Source organism: Mytilus trossulus, chromosome 7 (assembly GCF_036588685.1).
Source record: "Mytilus trossulus isolate FHL-02 chromosome 7, PNRI_Mtr1.1.1.hap1, whole genome shotgun sequence".
In the NCBI taxonomy this organism is placed as follows: Eukaryota; Metazoa; Mollusca; class Bivalvia; order Mytilida; family Mytilidae; genus Mytilus; species Mytilus trossulus.
Genome location: NC_086379.1, coordinates 69,628,010 through 69,644,433, shown reverse-complemented (window position 1 = coordinate 69,644,433; position 16,424 = coordinate 69,628,010). Strand labels below are relative to the sequence as shown.

General features: G+C 30.6%; 1 protein-coding gene across 2 annotated transcripts in view; it reads left to right on the top strand.

Annotated features, from left to right (window-relative positions):
• The window catches only part of LOC134725698 (receptor-type guanylate cyclase Gyc76C-like), a 108,271-nt gene extending 93,526 nt beyond the window's left edge, over positions 1-14,745 (top strand). For both annotated transcript variants that reach the window (XM_063589724.1, XM_063589723.1), the window contains exons 11-22: positions 494-649; positions 1,523-1,627; positions 4,279-4,350; positions 5,333-5,495; positions 6,172-6,315; positions 6,970-7,147; positions 7,564-7,704; positions 8,342-8,465; positions 9,230-9,473; positions 9,781-9,879; positions 10,240-10,331; positions 11,000-14,745. In XM_063589724.1, coding sequence (XP_063445794.1) covers positions 494-649; positions 1,523-1,627; positions 4,279-4,350; positions 5,333-5,495; positions 6,172-6,315; positions 6,970-7,147; positions 7,564-7,704; positions 8,342-8,465; positions 9,230-9,473; positions 9,781-9,879; positions 10,240-10,331; positions 11,000-11,686 — 2,205 coding nt within the window. In that variant the 3' untranslated portion in view covers positions 11,687-14,745. The remainder of the gene's footprint in view (positions 1-493; positions 650-1,522; positions 1,628-4,278; positions 4,351-5,332; positions 5,496-6,171; positions 6,316-6,969; positions 7,148-7,563; positions 7,705-8,341; positions 8,466-9,229; positions 9,474-9,780; positions 9,880-10,239; positions 10,332-10,999) is intronic.
• Positions 14,746-16,424: the final 1,679 nt, after the last annotated feature.

Genomic DNA, 16,424 nt, shown 5'->3' with positions numbered 1-16,424 from the left:
ACAATAACAAACAAAGTATGCAATCATGACTAGTGCTGATCAACACGTGTTGAACATAACCAAGCACAGACATATGCTTCCGATACTAATAATAATTATATTTATATATTCAGATCTCCTTTTTAAGCGCATTTTATACGATAAATGATTCGTTCCCTATGAACTGTTTAGCTGCATTTTATTTATTTTTTATATCAAATAACAGAAAAAAACTATTAATAAATTTTAAGGTAACATTATATTCAGTTTTGTATTTCTATTCGATAGTGAAAAACGTTTGTTCTGCTTCCCGCAGTCTGCAACAATCAAGACAATAACTTTATGAAAATCATTGATCTTATTTTTGGGTAAAGAATATGAAATATTTATCTTGCTGATAAAATGTCTGCTCAATTATTAAAATAGTTACTGTTTTATTTTCATTTCTGTTGATAATACTTAAGAATCATGTTTATAATATAAAGTAAATAAAATTTCATTTTATAATCCACAGGTTTCCTTAAACAGTAATCAATCTTTAGATTCACGGATGTCGTTCACTCAAGTATATATAAAAACTGGTACATATAAAGGCCAAATAGTGGCCCTGAAAGTGTATGAAAGTAAAATGCTGCATATCAACAGAGACATTAAAAAACAAATGAAAATGGTAATTTTTATGCATCATTATTTTTCTAAATAACACGCACACGTAGGGTGAAAAGACAAATATGAGCCCAAACATTTTTATGCTTTTCCACAGATTGTGTTAACAAATCTGCAAAATATAGCAGCCTGTGATCCCGCATGCATACCGAAATGAATTTTATTATTTACATATTTTTTTACCCAAAAAAAATGTTAACAGTTATTTGAAAACATCAGTTATCAAGAGAAGTGATTTGAATATAAACTTGTTTTATCACAATTAGTAATTGTAAATATCGATTTGATCGATACAGGCATTCTATAAGATAAATGCTATACAAATCCGGTTATTATATAAATATTTTCTTCAAGGTTGTGTTTGTGGGAATTTTATTTGGAAGTTAAATACCGTTGTAGCATACTTAGATGTAAAAACGCAAATCAGCTATTTTTGATTTTATTAACACTGCATACGGTGATCTAATATCGTTCTGGTGCTATTTCATTTCAACAGACAGTTGAAGAAAGGAGAGGATTAGTAACATTAATGAGACAACAGTTTGTTTATCTTATGTCACAACAACTTTTCATGTATATGAATATCTCTATTCAGTCGTTAATGATGACAACGCACATATACAGAACAGCACCATGTTAACAAGTTTTTAATGATTAAATCATAAACTACATAAACCATGATATATCAAAATAAATGTGTAATGAAAATAAAAGAAAAACTAACACAACCATAAATACAATTCAAACAAATACACACTGCACATAGTCTTTTATACATACGTTAACATTGGCCAGGTGTTTTCTTTTCACCTGTAGTTTTTGCTTAAGCGATCGTAGTTTAAAATATATGATACTTTATACCACTTTTTTTTTGCAGATGAGAGATTTACGGCATATGAATATCAATCCATTTGTTGGTGCTTGTGTTGATACACATAATTTTATTATTGTCACAGAATATTGTTTTAAAGGCAGCCTTCAGGTATGTAACACGTTTTCCCATCTCACTTGTAATGAAACAACAACTCAGCTAAAGGAGAGGCGAAATATACCAAAGGGAAATTCAAACTAATAAGTCAACGCCATGGCAAACCAGAAATAGACCAAACGAGAAATAACAGTTTATAAAACATAGAAAATTTAAGACTGAATACCACAAACCGTCTAAAAAGTCGGCAATTCGAGCCACATGGATTATTTTATTCCAGGCATCAACATTTATGCGACACACTGAAAATTTATTACGGATAATGCTGGTTACATGTAACGTAATACGTAAGGTAAGGGGGTTTTGAGTAAACTGAACGATGACTAATTTGTTAACCACTGCTGTATATTGGTAGACTTAGTTCGCTATATTTTATAAAAGATGGCTACACATTGATATAAAAAAAATGTAACCAAGACGTAAAATTAAAAACGAGACTATCGCAGAACATATAATTCTTATTGAACATCTTATTGGTGAATCTACAGTCAAGAAATGGGTACATTATGGAGACATCGATGACAAAATTCACAGATATGTAAGAGACTTGTGTATGTTTTGGCAATATTATATAAAAAAGAAGATGTGGTTTGATTGGCAATTGTTGATTTTAATTCAATTCTGTCTACTAAAATAAAGTTTTCATAAATCCAATTAATTGTATCTTAGAAGCTGAATACTAATCATCTGTAACGATCTCTGCACAATACATTCAAAAGTTAAACATTTTCTTTGTTCTGTTACCGATCACGTCGGTTGGGGTTCTCCGTTTGATTGATTCACACGTGTCGTAATGTCGGTGACTATAGATGACTATACTAAGTCTTATGTCGTGCAAATTAATAATGCCCGTAGGATAACGTCGGAGAAGAATAATGCTTGTAATATATTTGTCAGTGATTTAGACGTATATGTATTATTCTTTGAATTTGTTTCTTTGCTTTACTTGTTTCCGTGTATCATTATTCCGTTTAATGACCTCTGTTTTTGTTGTTTGGTCCTTTCATACTTTCCCCGTCTATATTCAACAACAATGGTATTTAACTGTTGGGATCCTTCCTCATTAACTATAAATATAAAACGTTACTTTTAATATGATTTTACAGCTATCATATCGACTGAAATATTATATAATAGTGTCAAATTAATTTTTTTGTAAAGTCTATAGGTTCCTTATTTCTTTTGAAAAACGCGATTAGCGATCTTAATGGAGACATCCATGCTATTTAGTCATATCAAAAAGGAGCATTTAATGAAGATAATGACATAAGAAAATGGATAGCTTTTGAAAAAGAATTATAAATAGTTTCTGAAGCAGCATTAGGATGACACATTCACAAAACTTAAAATAATGTAAAAATAAAAACAATGTCGAGACAAACAAAACTTCATTAGGTTTGTTCATCATGCATATTATGCGATATTGAATGATAGTAACATGTCAATGTTTTTTTGTTGTTGAAAAAAACATTTTTCATTGAAAGTTTAACACTTAATGTAAATCAAACATTATGATACATTTAGATTTTGCATGTATATGCCAGTTAGAGTAACGTTGAGCGCCTTATACTTCTTAACTTCTATGTTATTTGTTCTCTGGTGAAGTGGTGTCTCAACTATACCACATCTTTTTTATGTTATCTTTCAGCACAAAATGAAATAAAAAAATTGAAAGAATCATTCACAACTTTAGAAACATAAAAAATAATAAAAATTACGACTAAAAGTACTGTATAACCATTGGTTCTTATTTTTAATCTTTATGCATTTTAAACATTCTATTTATCTTGTCGATACAAGTCCAATAGTTACCTTTCATTACAACCACAAGAGGACTAATATTACAAAAAAGGCACAAAGATGAAAATATGAAAGACAATCGTGTATCAGAACCATAACAGTTGAAGAACTCGTCAACATAGGTCCAATACTAACCTGGTATCATAAATACCAAAAGTACATTGTTATAACCAATGAGTAAAGGAAACATGTCCTTTTAATATAAGAAGTTTACATGAAGTTGAAGTGAAGACGAATGTATTATATGACACATCATACTGTTTATTAGCTCCTTATAATATTCAAGAGTTTCCAATCAATCTCCACTTTCTGTGAGATCCTTCAAACCTGTCTAAACGTCCAGGAAGGATGACCAGAAACAATCAATCTATTCTACAAATATGAACAGCTATATTAGCAATAAGTACAATCTACCGAATTTTTATAGGAAATAATCCTGTCATCTATAAAACTGATAGCAGAGTAAGTGGTGGTCTCATAATCGGTTATTGTCAATTGCAAAATTATATTAACAGTATTTTGTCATGTCAAAATGCAATTTGTTTGCCGTTTCGCATTTTTCAAAACGTTAAGCGGTTGTTGAGGAAACTTATTTTTAAAGGAAATTATCAAACCACGCAATTCTGTTAAGTATCTCTTCCTTGTCTGAACTCACAATCTTCATCATAGGATAAATCAAATCTGAGGATGAAAATATCACTTCATAAATGTTGTGAGTCCGAAGAGTTCGCCATTAACATGGTATTATAATGATATAAAATCATTAAAATGGTTGATAAATAATAACATTGTCTACATATATTTATACCCTTTTGCAAACTAATAAAATTATATTTTCCTTTCAGGACATTTTAGAAAATGAGCTTATAAAACTAGACAAAATGTTCATAGCGTCTATGATAAAAGATGTTATTCAGGTATATATTGGTAATTTCCATCGGTAAATATGATCATTATTTTTTAATGTTAAATCCTACATTAACGTATAATTTTATGTCCTTTTGTATCTGTTTTAGAGTTATCTTCTAAGTGGTTATACCACATTTTTTATAAAACGTTTATTAACCATTAATGAACAATTTTGGAATCCTATTACGATTTTTACTAGTACGATAGTAATATATGTCCCTGAGCACCTGAGTTCACTCTTAAATGTGAGGATTGTTGTTACTTTATCTTAAAAACTCATCATAGAAACCTGGACTAAATTTTGTATATACGCCAGACGCGCGTTTCGTCTACAAAAGACTCATCAGTGACGCTCGAATCCAAAAAAGGTAAAAAGGCCAAATAAGGTAAGAAGTTGAAGAGCATTGTTTACCAAAATTCCTAAATGTTTTGCCAAATGCAGCTAAGGCAATCCATGCCTGAGGTAGAAAAAGCCTTAATATTTCTGTGTAGTATTTATTCGTCTGTTGCGGTTTTTCTTTTTAATCACAAAAGTCATTGCAATGTTAGAATTTTGAAAACAATTGTTTTGTAGGATTCTTTTATCCCTCTAATGGTAATTATACTATGTAGGTTGTCTTGTAGGTGAATTGCTAGTAACAAAACAATTGTTGCAGTCTTATTTAAAGCGTATCAATTTCAATAAATAGAGTTATCAAGTAAATTATCCAAATTAAAAGTTTGAACTTATTGCTTTAAATAGTTTACTGAAACCACCATCCATTGTTTGATCATTATGGAATATGTGTGTCAGATATGACTTCGTGTATAGTCTTCGCACTTTTCTTACTCACAGTTTTCTTTGGTCGTCATGAAATACGTCTTGGTCTTCATGGGAGTATAGTAGGGTTTGTTTTCAATAACAATATAGACGTTGTTAAAGAGTATGTGTTTTATTAAAATATAAAATATTTTATTTTATAAATCCTTTTTTTTTTTTATATCTTTTAGGGTATGATATTCCTCCACAACAGTGAATTGATGTTTCACGGAAATCTTAAATCTTCTAACTGTGTAGTAACGAGTCGATGGAATGTCCAGGTAGCAGATTTTGGACTTTTAGAGTTCAGAAAGGCCACCTATAAAAAGGAAGATGAACATGCTTATAATCGAAGTATGTGAATGTGTTTCTTTCTTTCTTTTTTTTTTTTTTTATTTAACACTTATTCTCTACTGCTTTCCATATTTATGGTTTCGAGAGCACTAGCAAATGTCAATTTTTGAAGCACGTGTTCGTTGCAAAACGTTAGTTAATAAATGTAATTCGGACAAAGTCATTCTGATAGTAATTAGATGATTCTTTATTGTACTGTTTATCAAAGAGGCTTTGCTTAATCTGAAGCATCTACAAAATCAGATTACAATGCTGTTTCAACATCAAATGTTTTACATTGATCCAAAATTCCTACAGAATAAGTTAGAGGAATACATATACATGCGTGACACTCATACTGCTGGTTGATTTTTAGAAAAACTTATAGCATAGTATTGATAGCCGTTGTCAATTAATCCACAGCTAAATTATTCTTAAAGAAATTCTGAACTGTCCATCTTTGACAATACTGCGTTTACAATTTTGCCTTAAATAAACAAGTTTTATTTATTATCAAAAACAGAAGCGTTATCTGTCTACAAAAGATTAACAAGAGGCGCTTAAATCAGACCTTCGGAAATGCGAATATTTTACATAAAAACTGATCAACAAGAACGTCCCACAAACCGAATATGATTTTATATGCTTCGATGTAAAGATCAAGGAATAGCAAACACGTTTTAAATTTCTATTTTAGATTTGTTCTGGACAGCTCCTGAAATTCTAAGAAATCCAAAAGTTTTTGGTTCTCAAAAAGGAGATGTGTATTCATTTGGTTTAATTTTATATGAGATATTTAGTCGTTTGGGTGTTTATTGTTACTGCAATATGGAACCAAAAGGTGAGTATTCAATAAGTATAATGAGACATAATATCGTGTATGATTGCAAAAGACCAAATGACAATAATGTACTCGCTTAAATTTGGTGCATTCACCAATGTAAGCATATTGCCAAAGGCAGTACCAACAAGTTATTGAGTTAACTTCGATTTGAACTTTCAAAAAACTGGAGCCTCGAGAATCACCGAATCAACGTAAATCGCATCTGACGCAGTAAAATTGGTACTGTTTATATCATTACTTTAAAATGCTCCTGCGTATATTATTGATAAGTGAAGGCATGATCAAAGCGACTTTCAATCAGGAAAATTAACATAAATACGGGGATTATGCTATATGGGTAATTCATATTTTATCGAATGTTTAAAAGATTACTATTCGAACTGTAACCAATTAAAAACCCCAAATCAAAGTATTGTATATGTCACGAAACGTGAAACACATTATAATCTAATAAATTGTGTTATTTACATGTTTATAAACGTGCTGGGGTTGTAAATGGATTCGGGCAATATTGTGATGCTTAACCTTTTTTCAAATAACCGTTCTAATTGACTTTCTTCGTTTTTGGACTTAATAAGTAAATAGTTAAAAAAAAAAATACATATCTCCCGTCTTACTGATGTTTAAATATTTTGCTACTTGAAATTTCAGATATAGTTTTAAATGTAAAAAGTGTTCAAAGAGTTGAACCATTCCGTCCAGATGCAAAATATTTAAATGCTGAAGATTATATAGTTAATTGCATGAAAGAATGTTGGGATGAAACACCAGAAAATCGACCAGACTTCAGAACCATTGCCAAAAAATTGCATGATTTGTGGCGAGGAATGTAAGTGTATTTTTGTTTTGATTCTATTAGTCACTTTAATATATATTATAGTTATTTGAAATTGTAAAAACAAATGCGATTTAAAAAGCAAACAAAAATATATTCGCTTTTTAAAGAAAAAAAAATGATCCTTTTGTTCGACATGGTTACAGAAGCGAGATATTCGTAACTTTTTCATCATTGTAAAACTGTGAAGGCTCTATTTTTGCAAGCCTTATTTGGCGTTATGTTCTTTCTAGCCAATTTCGTGATAATTTATTACATGTATGTTTACAAGGAAAGTTCCAAGTTTTTGCATATTTGGGATGATTTCCTGTTATTTTTATACTCGCTATTCGAAATTGGCATCAATAAATCTCCCTAAAATAATTAATACGTTTTACGTCAAAGTAGTCTACTAATTTTATTTTATTTAGGAAACGCAACATATTCGATAACATGATGGCCATGATGGAAGCATATCAAAATAACCTCGAGAATCTAGTAGAGGAGAGAACTGAGCAGTTGGTTGAGGAGAAGAAAAAGACAGAAACTTTACTTCATCGTATGTTGCCTTCGTAAGTATAGAAGAAGCAATTAAAACTAATATTCATAAATATTTTAAGTAATATAGACTCGTATTAAACTTAAGCTTGCAGATGTTTTGTTATAAATAATGTATTTGATGTGTAGACCACACTAGGTATACTATATGAAAATTCAATAACCCCATTTAAGGTAATCTTATTATTTGGTACCGTTGTTGTATTGTTACGGCACTGTCCCAGTTTTATCTTTAATATTTGAAAATATTATTTTTCCCAGTTTAATCAAGCTTTCCCTAATCACTTCAAGACAATTGCTAAGACAGGTTTTAGTTCGACGTTTATATTAAAGAGTTATATATCACTATGCAAATGTTATTATTAAATATAATGTGTGTTTGCCTTTGAAAGTCGAGTGTATGAAGAACACTGCTGTCAATTTTTATGTTTCTTATACGGTTTTAGCTATATGTTAGCTTCTTTGTGTTTTGTTAAACTTGTTAAAATTTGTTTCAGGTTTAAGATTTGAAGTATTTTAGCATCGAGCCACACTGTAGAGATATTTTTAGTCCAAATGCGCTCCTGGTTCAGTCATATCGCAACCATGAATGTTTTGATTATATTTCTTTGTGTTTATAAAAGTTCCTATGTATAGATTTGATTTCTACAGGTCCATAGCAGATCAATTAAAAAAGGCAAAGGTGGTCCAGCCCGAGTCCTTTGAGTGTGTTACTATATACTTTAGTGACATTTGTGGCTTTACAAAGTTGTCTGCAGAAAGTACGCCGTTGGAGGTATGTACAACTATCCTTAATGAAAAAATATTATGATTGTATATTTCAAAAGAAAGAGCGTTTACAATACATTTAAGTAATTTGTACAGCACTTTACTATTCAATATTACTATTATAATTTATAATTTTGGAATTATATAGTCATTGAGCATCACTGCTGACATGTTACAATTGCTGACATGCGCTTCTGATGGAAGAACATTTGTACTGGTAGATCTGATCAAACAAAGGAAATGTTTTTATTGTTCCTTTTTAATCGAATGAAAGTGTTCATTATGTTTAAATAAAAAATGTAGGCATACAAAATTTATAAATAATAACTCCTTAATCATTAAAATTTTAACAGCAACTACAATTGGCGCGCTCTGTTTTATGTCTTTTTGAAGAATTGAATTATGGAATGATATATAGAAATCACTAAACTGTTTGAAATCATATAAATTTGTCCATTTATTAAACATTACACTCATAAAATGTATTAAACAAGGTGTAAATTAATTGAAAAAAGTATTCTGTAATTGTTATAACGAAGTATTTGAATTTTTTCTAACTTAATCTTTCATTTTTTAATACATTTGCATTAATTTTTTTTTCTAAAAACGTTCTTGATAGTTTCATTTACAACGATATCATAAAATAAAATTTGAAAAGAAAAATGGGGAATGTGTCAGAGCGACAACAACCCCACCATAGAGCAGACAATGTTGATATTATGTGTTGCACCTGCATAGAAACACATGCTGCAACATTTGATTACTTTTCAGGTGGTGGATATGCTGAACGATTTATATACATGTTTTGACTCCATTATAAAGAATTATGATGTCTATAAAGTAGAGACAATTGGTGACGCGTATATGGTGGTCAGCGGTGTACCAATACGTAACGGCGACAATCATGCTGGAGAAGTAGCCTCGATGTCGCTAGAACTTTTACGAGCAATAAAAAAATTCAAAATACGACATCGTCAAGAGGAAACATTGAAGTTAAGAATTGGAATGCACTCAGGTATTTTATTTCTTATCAATAACTAAAAATAAACCCAGTTATGTTAAAACCAAAACAAATGCTCATATTAGACTGATATGATAAAGTAAAGATAAACTTAAACATTATTGTAACTTTGACACTGTAACGAAATTACGAGCAGCTGTGTAATTGTTAATGAGACAACCATCCACTGAGGACTTCAAGATGTGAACCGTTCAGTAATTTTATGTATAACTTAGTACATACTTTGAAATATGTTTTTTCTACATGAAATCTTTGTTACTGTTACAGGCTGGTCTCGTTTTCATGCTTCTTCACTTTTCAGGTCCATGTGTAGCAGGGGTCGTTGGTCTAACAATGCCAAGGTATACATTGTTTGGTGATACTGTAAATACAGCTTCACGATTGGAGTCTACTGGTGAACGTAAGTTTTTTCTCACGCCACAAACATTTATATTTTACCAATATCATAGATATTTGTCTCTTGCCCGTAATAGAAAAAGAGGCGGAATACTCTTGGGAGACTTTCAAAACACACATGTTGCATCAACCTGAATATGTCTTGTCAAAAAACGGAAGACGACGGAAAGGGAGCAACGCAAACACATTATATAATAAACTTCAAAGATTAATCCTAATTTAAAAAGTTTGTAATGTCGCAATACCTCTGAGAGAATAAAAACTGTTGGCGACTTCAAACGTGTTACATCGCAACATTCTGTATGGGCCTGCCCCAAGTAAGTTGATTGTAATTGTTCATTGAACATAAACATTTCTTCTTCAGCTCTACAGATCCATATAAGCGATCCGTGTAAACAGCTACTTGATAAACTAGGAGGCTATACAATTACAGAGAGAGGTTTTGTCAGCATGAAGGTAAATTGTTTAAAAAAAAAGTAGTTTTGTATATATATATTCGTGTACCGTTGCATTGCACATGTTTATGATTTGCATTGACTGTCAATGACGTCTTTGCATAAAATGTATTAAATGTTGGATGTATACTAATTAAATTTTAAGTCTAAAATAAATGATTTTTTGAACTGACTGCCAGTACGTTCAAGTACTCTTCTATCTTCTTTATGTATATTATTGTTTTAGGGATGTATAAATTTTTTATCATAAACATCTGACGCTCTTTTCAACTAATTTTATTAGTGTGTTCTTATGTTGTACTGTTACATAACTGCCAATGTTACAGAGCGGCTATTTAAACCAGCACATTATATGAGAGCCTGTCCCAAGTCAGTTTGTTGTATATCGTATTCTTTTCTGTTCGTTGTACATAAATCAGAGTGTATGGTGACCTATAGTTGTTATTAACTATTATGTCATTTTGGTTTTGGTGGACTAAGTCAATTGATATTATACATTGTATTGATAAATTTATTATCGTCAAAATAAGATTTTTCTGACTGATCATTACGAAAAGCTTAGAACTACACTCATGTCGTATTGTTTATTCATAAGTAAAAAATGCATTTAAAGTATATTGCAGTATATTTAACTATATGACTTATACATTTTTCTTTCTTTACTCTTAGGGGAAAGGAGAATTGTTCACTTACTGGCTAAACTCAGAAAATGAGGAAATACGACATGAACGATTGCGGCGTACAAGTCAAACATTGAATTTTAGTTCACCCGCAACAAGAGAAATAAGACAGGCCTATATACAACATTCCGGACAGAATCACCGTTCTATTAAAGATGGTTTAAACGAAAACTATAATGATAAAGACAATCATTCCGATCACAACCAGTCAACTCCTCTAATGGACATTTTATGTGAAAGTGAAAGGATTAACTCTTCAGTTCCTCTTCCAAAAATTCCACTAGAACCCAAAGACTCCCCAACAACTAGTTCCATGAAAGCAAGAAAAATATTTCAATCAAAACTATTCAATGGTGTAATTCCTGAAGAGAAAAAGTATCGTCTACTGAAAGGTAGTTCCGGTTCAGATATAACAACAGAAAGATATACTCTGATGAGTGACTTTCATGACGACGACAGTGATAGTGACCATTTGTCAACAAGGCATCATTCCTTAGGAACAAGAAATAACATACGACAGCCACCAAGCTGTGCAATGTGTACACTTCCTAAGTCTTCAAAGCAAGACAAAGAGACAAATTCGTTTGGACCAGACAGACAAGACGTGGATGCAAGAAATTATTACAATAGTTTTGGACAAAATGATAATTTGATGGACCCAGAGACAATATTGTAGCATTAGGATAATTAGACAACAACAAATACAATTACACGTAATATATTTAAAAATTATAACTTTTGTTAACAAATATGTGGAAGGTTAATACGATGGATATGTTAGTTGATGATTTGAATATCTTTACCAGAATATATCTATATGTTAATGTGTTCTGAATATGAAACATGTTTTATACTTTGCCGACAAATCGAGTCAGAATTGTGTTCAATGCTAGTTAAAACTCATCAGGAAAAAGACATGCTAGCAAATTAAAGAAAGGCTTAGTTGGTATAACCCTTTAACACATTTACCACCGCGTTACATTATTTTCGATGTAACCACAGAAAAACAAATATGATAAATCAGCATAGCAGCTAGGTATTATTCATTATGAAAACTTCATTACAAATTGTACTTGAACTTTCATTTTTCAATCTAATTAGGATATTCAAGCTTCAGTTTTGTTTGTTCACTTGATTTGTCTTAATTGATTTATAAGATACACAATTTGTTTATCAAATGTTGCCTAGATTTAAGGAACAAAGACGTTTGTTGAGGATCATATAATACTGTTTTATTAAACTTTTGTTTTGAAGAATCCAAATTTAAATATTTTTTTATCAATCATATTCATATGTCATTTAACTTTCTTCTTAATCTGAATATAAGTTAAAAACGGAGTAAATTGTACGATAGTTTGTAGTAAAATGCTAGGTAAACGGAATTGCATAGGTTTAACATCATGGTCTACCGGATTGTGAACTATTTAAGGAACGGAAGAAATTTTACCTGACCAATGACATACAAGTACTTGAAGATATGCAAAGTATATACGAACTGATAATTAGTGTTTCTTCACACTCGCAATCGTTTTGCAATAATAATAATAACCCCGGTGATATCCTGTAAAGTATGCATTTGTAAACTTTTATTCAAAATATCACATTGAACGTTTTTTTAAATTTCATTGATTTAGTTTGTATGTAGTTTTACCCAACTTTTAACAGAAACAATGTTTTATTTTTTATTTGCATTTAACTTGTATATGTTATTCATTTGAAAGTTATCTTCAGTTTCATTCATAACGTGTAAGGCACGATTTCTAACCATGTTTAGGTTGTACTATAAAATGTCAACTTGCAACCTACACTCTGTTTTATGTGAACAAAGTCAATCAAAAAGAAGTGGTGTCAAGATGTCAAAAGTCCTATTTTATCCTAACATTATTATATATCGAACACTGTTCTCTTCCATTACTGTAACTGAATAATAAACTTTTTAAAATTATCTAAATCTGTTCCATCAGCAAATTGAAAAAACAATCTATATTTAAGAATATTAACTTACAGTGTTTTTGTAATTGAAGATATATGATGACATATTGAGTAATGACATTCAAAAATAAATATGTGAAATGATGCAAATACTATTTGTCCGAATTTTTTTTGAAAATAAACAAACGTTAAGTGCCACATATATGCCACCTATATAATTGTTACTGTCTTACCTTTTTTAAATAACTTTGTATATCATGAATGTTTTAAAGTTTTTTGAAACGCTTTTTCCATCTAAAAAGGAGACTTTAGTAATGAAACAGCAATGCAAAATTACAAAACATAAAAGAAAAATGTTATGAAATGAAATATATATATATAAATAGATTTGTAGATTGCATTTAACTTGTTAACACGGTGTGTCATGTTGTTATAGATACAGTGTAAATTGTCTAATCCGACGCATGGTGGCCAGAAAAAAAAGTCAGGTTTAGCAGGGTGTCGGACTACTCAGGTTTGTTTTCTGAAAGGATAGGCATATTTTGGGACCATGAAAATATGTGAGATAAAACAGGATGTTTGCAAACTCAGGTGTCGGAGTAGGCAGGTTACAACGTATACACAACAGTGAAAATGAAACAAATATTGTAATACACATTTATTTCAAAAGTTATATTAAATCAAGCAATGCTCACACTTACAAAACGCATACTCAAAGTACGTCACGTGTTGATATGAAAGAATGCCATCCTACCCTGAAAGAAGCATTAACAAAGACCTTTGTCTATCTCTTCATTATTTGTAGCAAAACATATCACTTTTGAGAGCCTTGTATTTTGCTTCAACTATGATAATCATAGTACAAAAGGAATTAATTTTAAATGTTCACTGTTTGCCTTTCTCTTGATACATGTACAAGGGCTGTGATTAAATCATCACTTCCCATCAATGTACAGTGTTACAAATTCTTATGCACCCTACTTGCGGAAGCAGGTATACAAAAAATAACCTACTAATGATAATGAATATATAAAATGCGATGATACATCAAACCAACAGAAAATTAATTGATAATCAGAAAAAAATATTTTTGTTCGCATCAATGCTTGATTTGTTAGATGACAAATCAATAGTAAGTAGAAGTGGAAATATTCACATAATCAACCGTTAAAAAATATGACTTCCTAGCACCGCTCGTATCTATTCACATAAATATGTGTCGGGTGTTCCTGTGGTAATCTTTAAATGAAGTTAAAATCAAAATGTGTTGTCTTTCTTTAAACAAATAATACTTTTCAATGTAAAAAGTATTAGAAAATATATAAAAAATACCGAGCTGAAAAGCAAATTTAGATATCTTATGAATTTGCAAAATCAAAACTAAAACACATCAAACAAATGGAAAAAAAACTGTCAAATTTCCGACTTGAACTTTATGCAATTTTATTCAATTATAGATTTTAACTTTTGTGTAATATCTGTGTTAATAAATGGTTCGAGATAAAAAAATAAAGTTATATTCACATTTTTTTCAAAATCATCACATTCACATTGAAATCAAAAGTTAATCATATTGCACTTTCATCTAAACTTCATTTAAAACATGTTGCATAATACTTCCTTGAGTTCTTAATATTAAGCCTTGTTACATTGTATATTTGATTCATGTCAATATGTATATATTATGTTGAATTGATTTGTTGTTTGTAGATATACATATAATTTATATTCCTGAGAAATCTGTGATAATTTCCGACTTCATTGTATATAATACTATAGTTCAAAATGTGAATAATAACATGAGAAATCAAAATTGAACAATAAAAGAAAAACATTTGTAATTGCTGTTTTCATGTGTAAATTTATTAATACTAACAGTGAAAATTAAATATCAATTTTGGAAGACATTTTTGAAACATTGTGTGCGTCTAAAGGGCCTGTCATGATAATCCTTCTCAAGGACAGCTTAAAACCAAAAATTTGAAAGCCGAAGATGTATAAGACCTGACACAGTTTAAGAGCTTTATTGACAAAAAGAACATAAACTATCTGAAGATGACCTCGAATACTGATAATCCACCAGCAGTGGTATCATCTAAGTGCTGGAAACACTAAAAACAATACATTATAAATGTCATGTATTTGAAGCGCTATTCTAGATTAACCTACTTCAGGAATACTTAATAACGAATGTTAAAAACCAAAACATTAACATCTGAATTGATTATATCATCAGTCATTATATTAGGCGACGCTGCTGGCCTATACTACACCTCAGAAATGTAGCCAAAATCCCTCCATATGGTCTACAACAGAGTTGAAGCAGTCTGGGTTTTTTTATTGTGGGTTTCTTTAATTTTTTTGTGAAAACAATATTAAGGGTATGGCTATATGACTTTTTCATCCTGATATAGTAGAAACCTTTGTTACATAAAAAAGAATGTCCAACGTAGAAACAACTATTTTGTTTCAGAGATAGATAAATTCTTCCTTGTAAAAAATAACTCTAATATAACAAAACAATTCTAATAAACTACCTTTTCATCATTGACAACTTTTTTTTTACGTTTGGAGGACTGTGTTTTTCAACAAACTATTCTCATTCTTATTAGAACAAGCTGTCACTATTCTTGCTATGTTCCTTATTTCTGAAGCCTATTTCATACAGGACCTTCTTAAAACGAAAGAAAAGAGGTAAGCACAATTCGTAATTTTACTTTCCGAATTATAGATGATGTTTTCCACTAAAAACAAATATATTTTCAAGATTTTGTAACTATGTTGACGCATTTATCACACCCAACTAAAGATAAAGGATACGAAAAGTATAATCACAAAAATACTGAACTCCGAGGAAAATTCAAAACGGAAAGTCCCTAACCAAACGTCAAAATTAGACGATAAACAACAGCAAACGAATGGACAACAACTGTCATATTCCTGACTTCGTACAGGCATTTTCAAAGGTAGAAAATGGTGGATTGAACATGTTTTTTTTAGCGCTAAACCTCTCACCTTTATGGCAGTCGCATCAAACTCCATTATATTTACAATACATATAATGATGCTTGAACAGAACAGACATCATTGGCACTCATTCCACATCTTTCTATATCTATATATAAAAGGTAAAATAGTCAAAATATGGATACAGCAGTCATCACTGTTACACCACAATCTACAACAGATACAGTAAACTGTTATCAAAGGTACCAGGGTTATAATCTAATACGACAGACGCGCGTTTCGTCTACATTAGACTCAACAGTGACGCTCAGATCAAAAGAGTTAAAAAGCCAAACAAGTACTAAGTTGAAGAGCAGATATAGTCAAGTCTGCCTCACACCTTGACTTACATCTATAAATTGACATTAATTGAAAACAAAACTTTGCGTCAAAAGAGTTGATTTCAGCTGTCTAATTGTGACCTTTCCATTTCTATGTAGCAACATTTCAGCAGCGCCTGCATACGGAGTATAAAT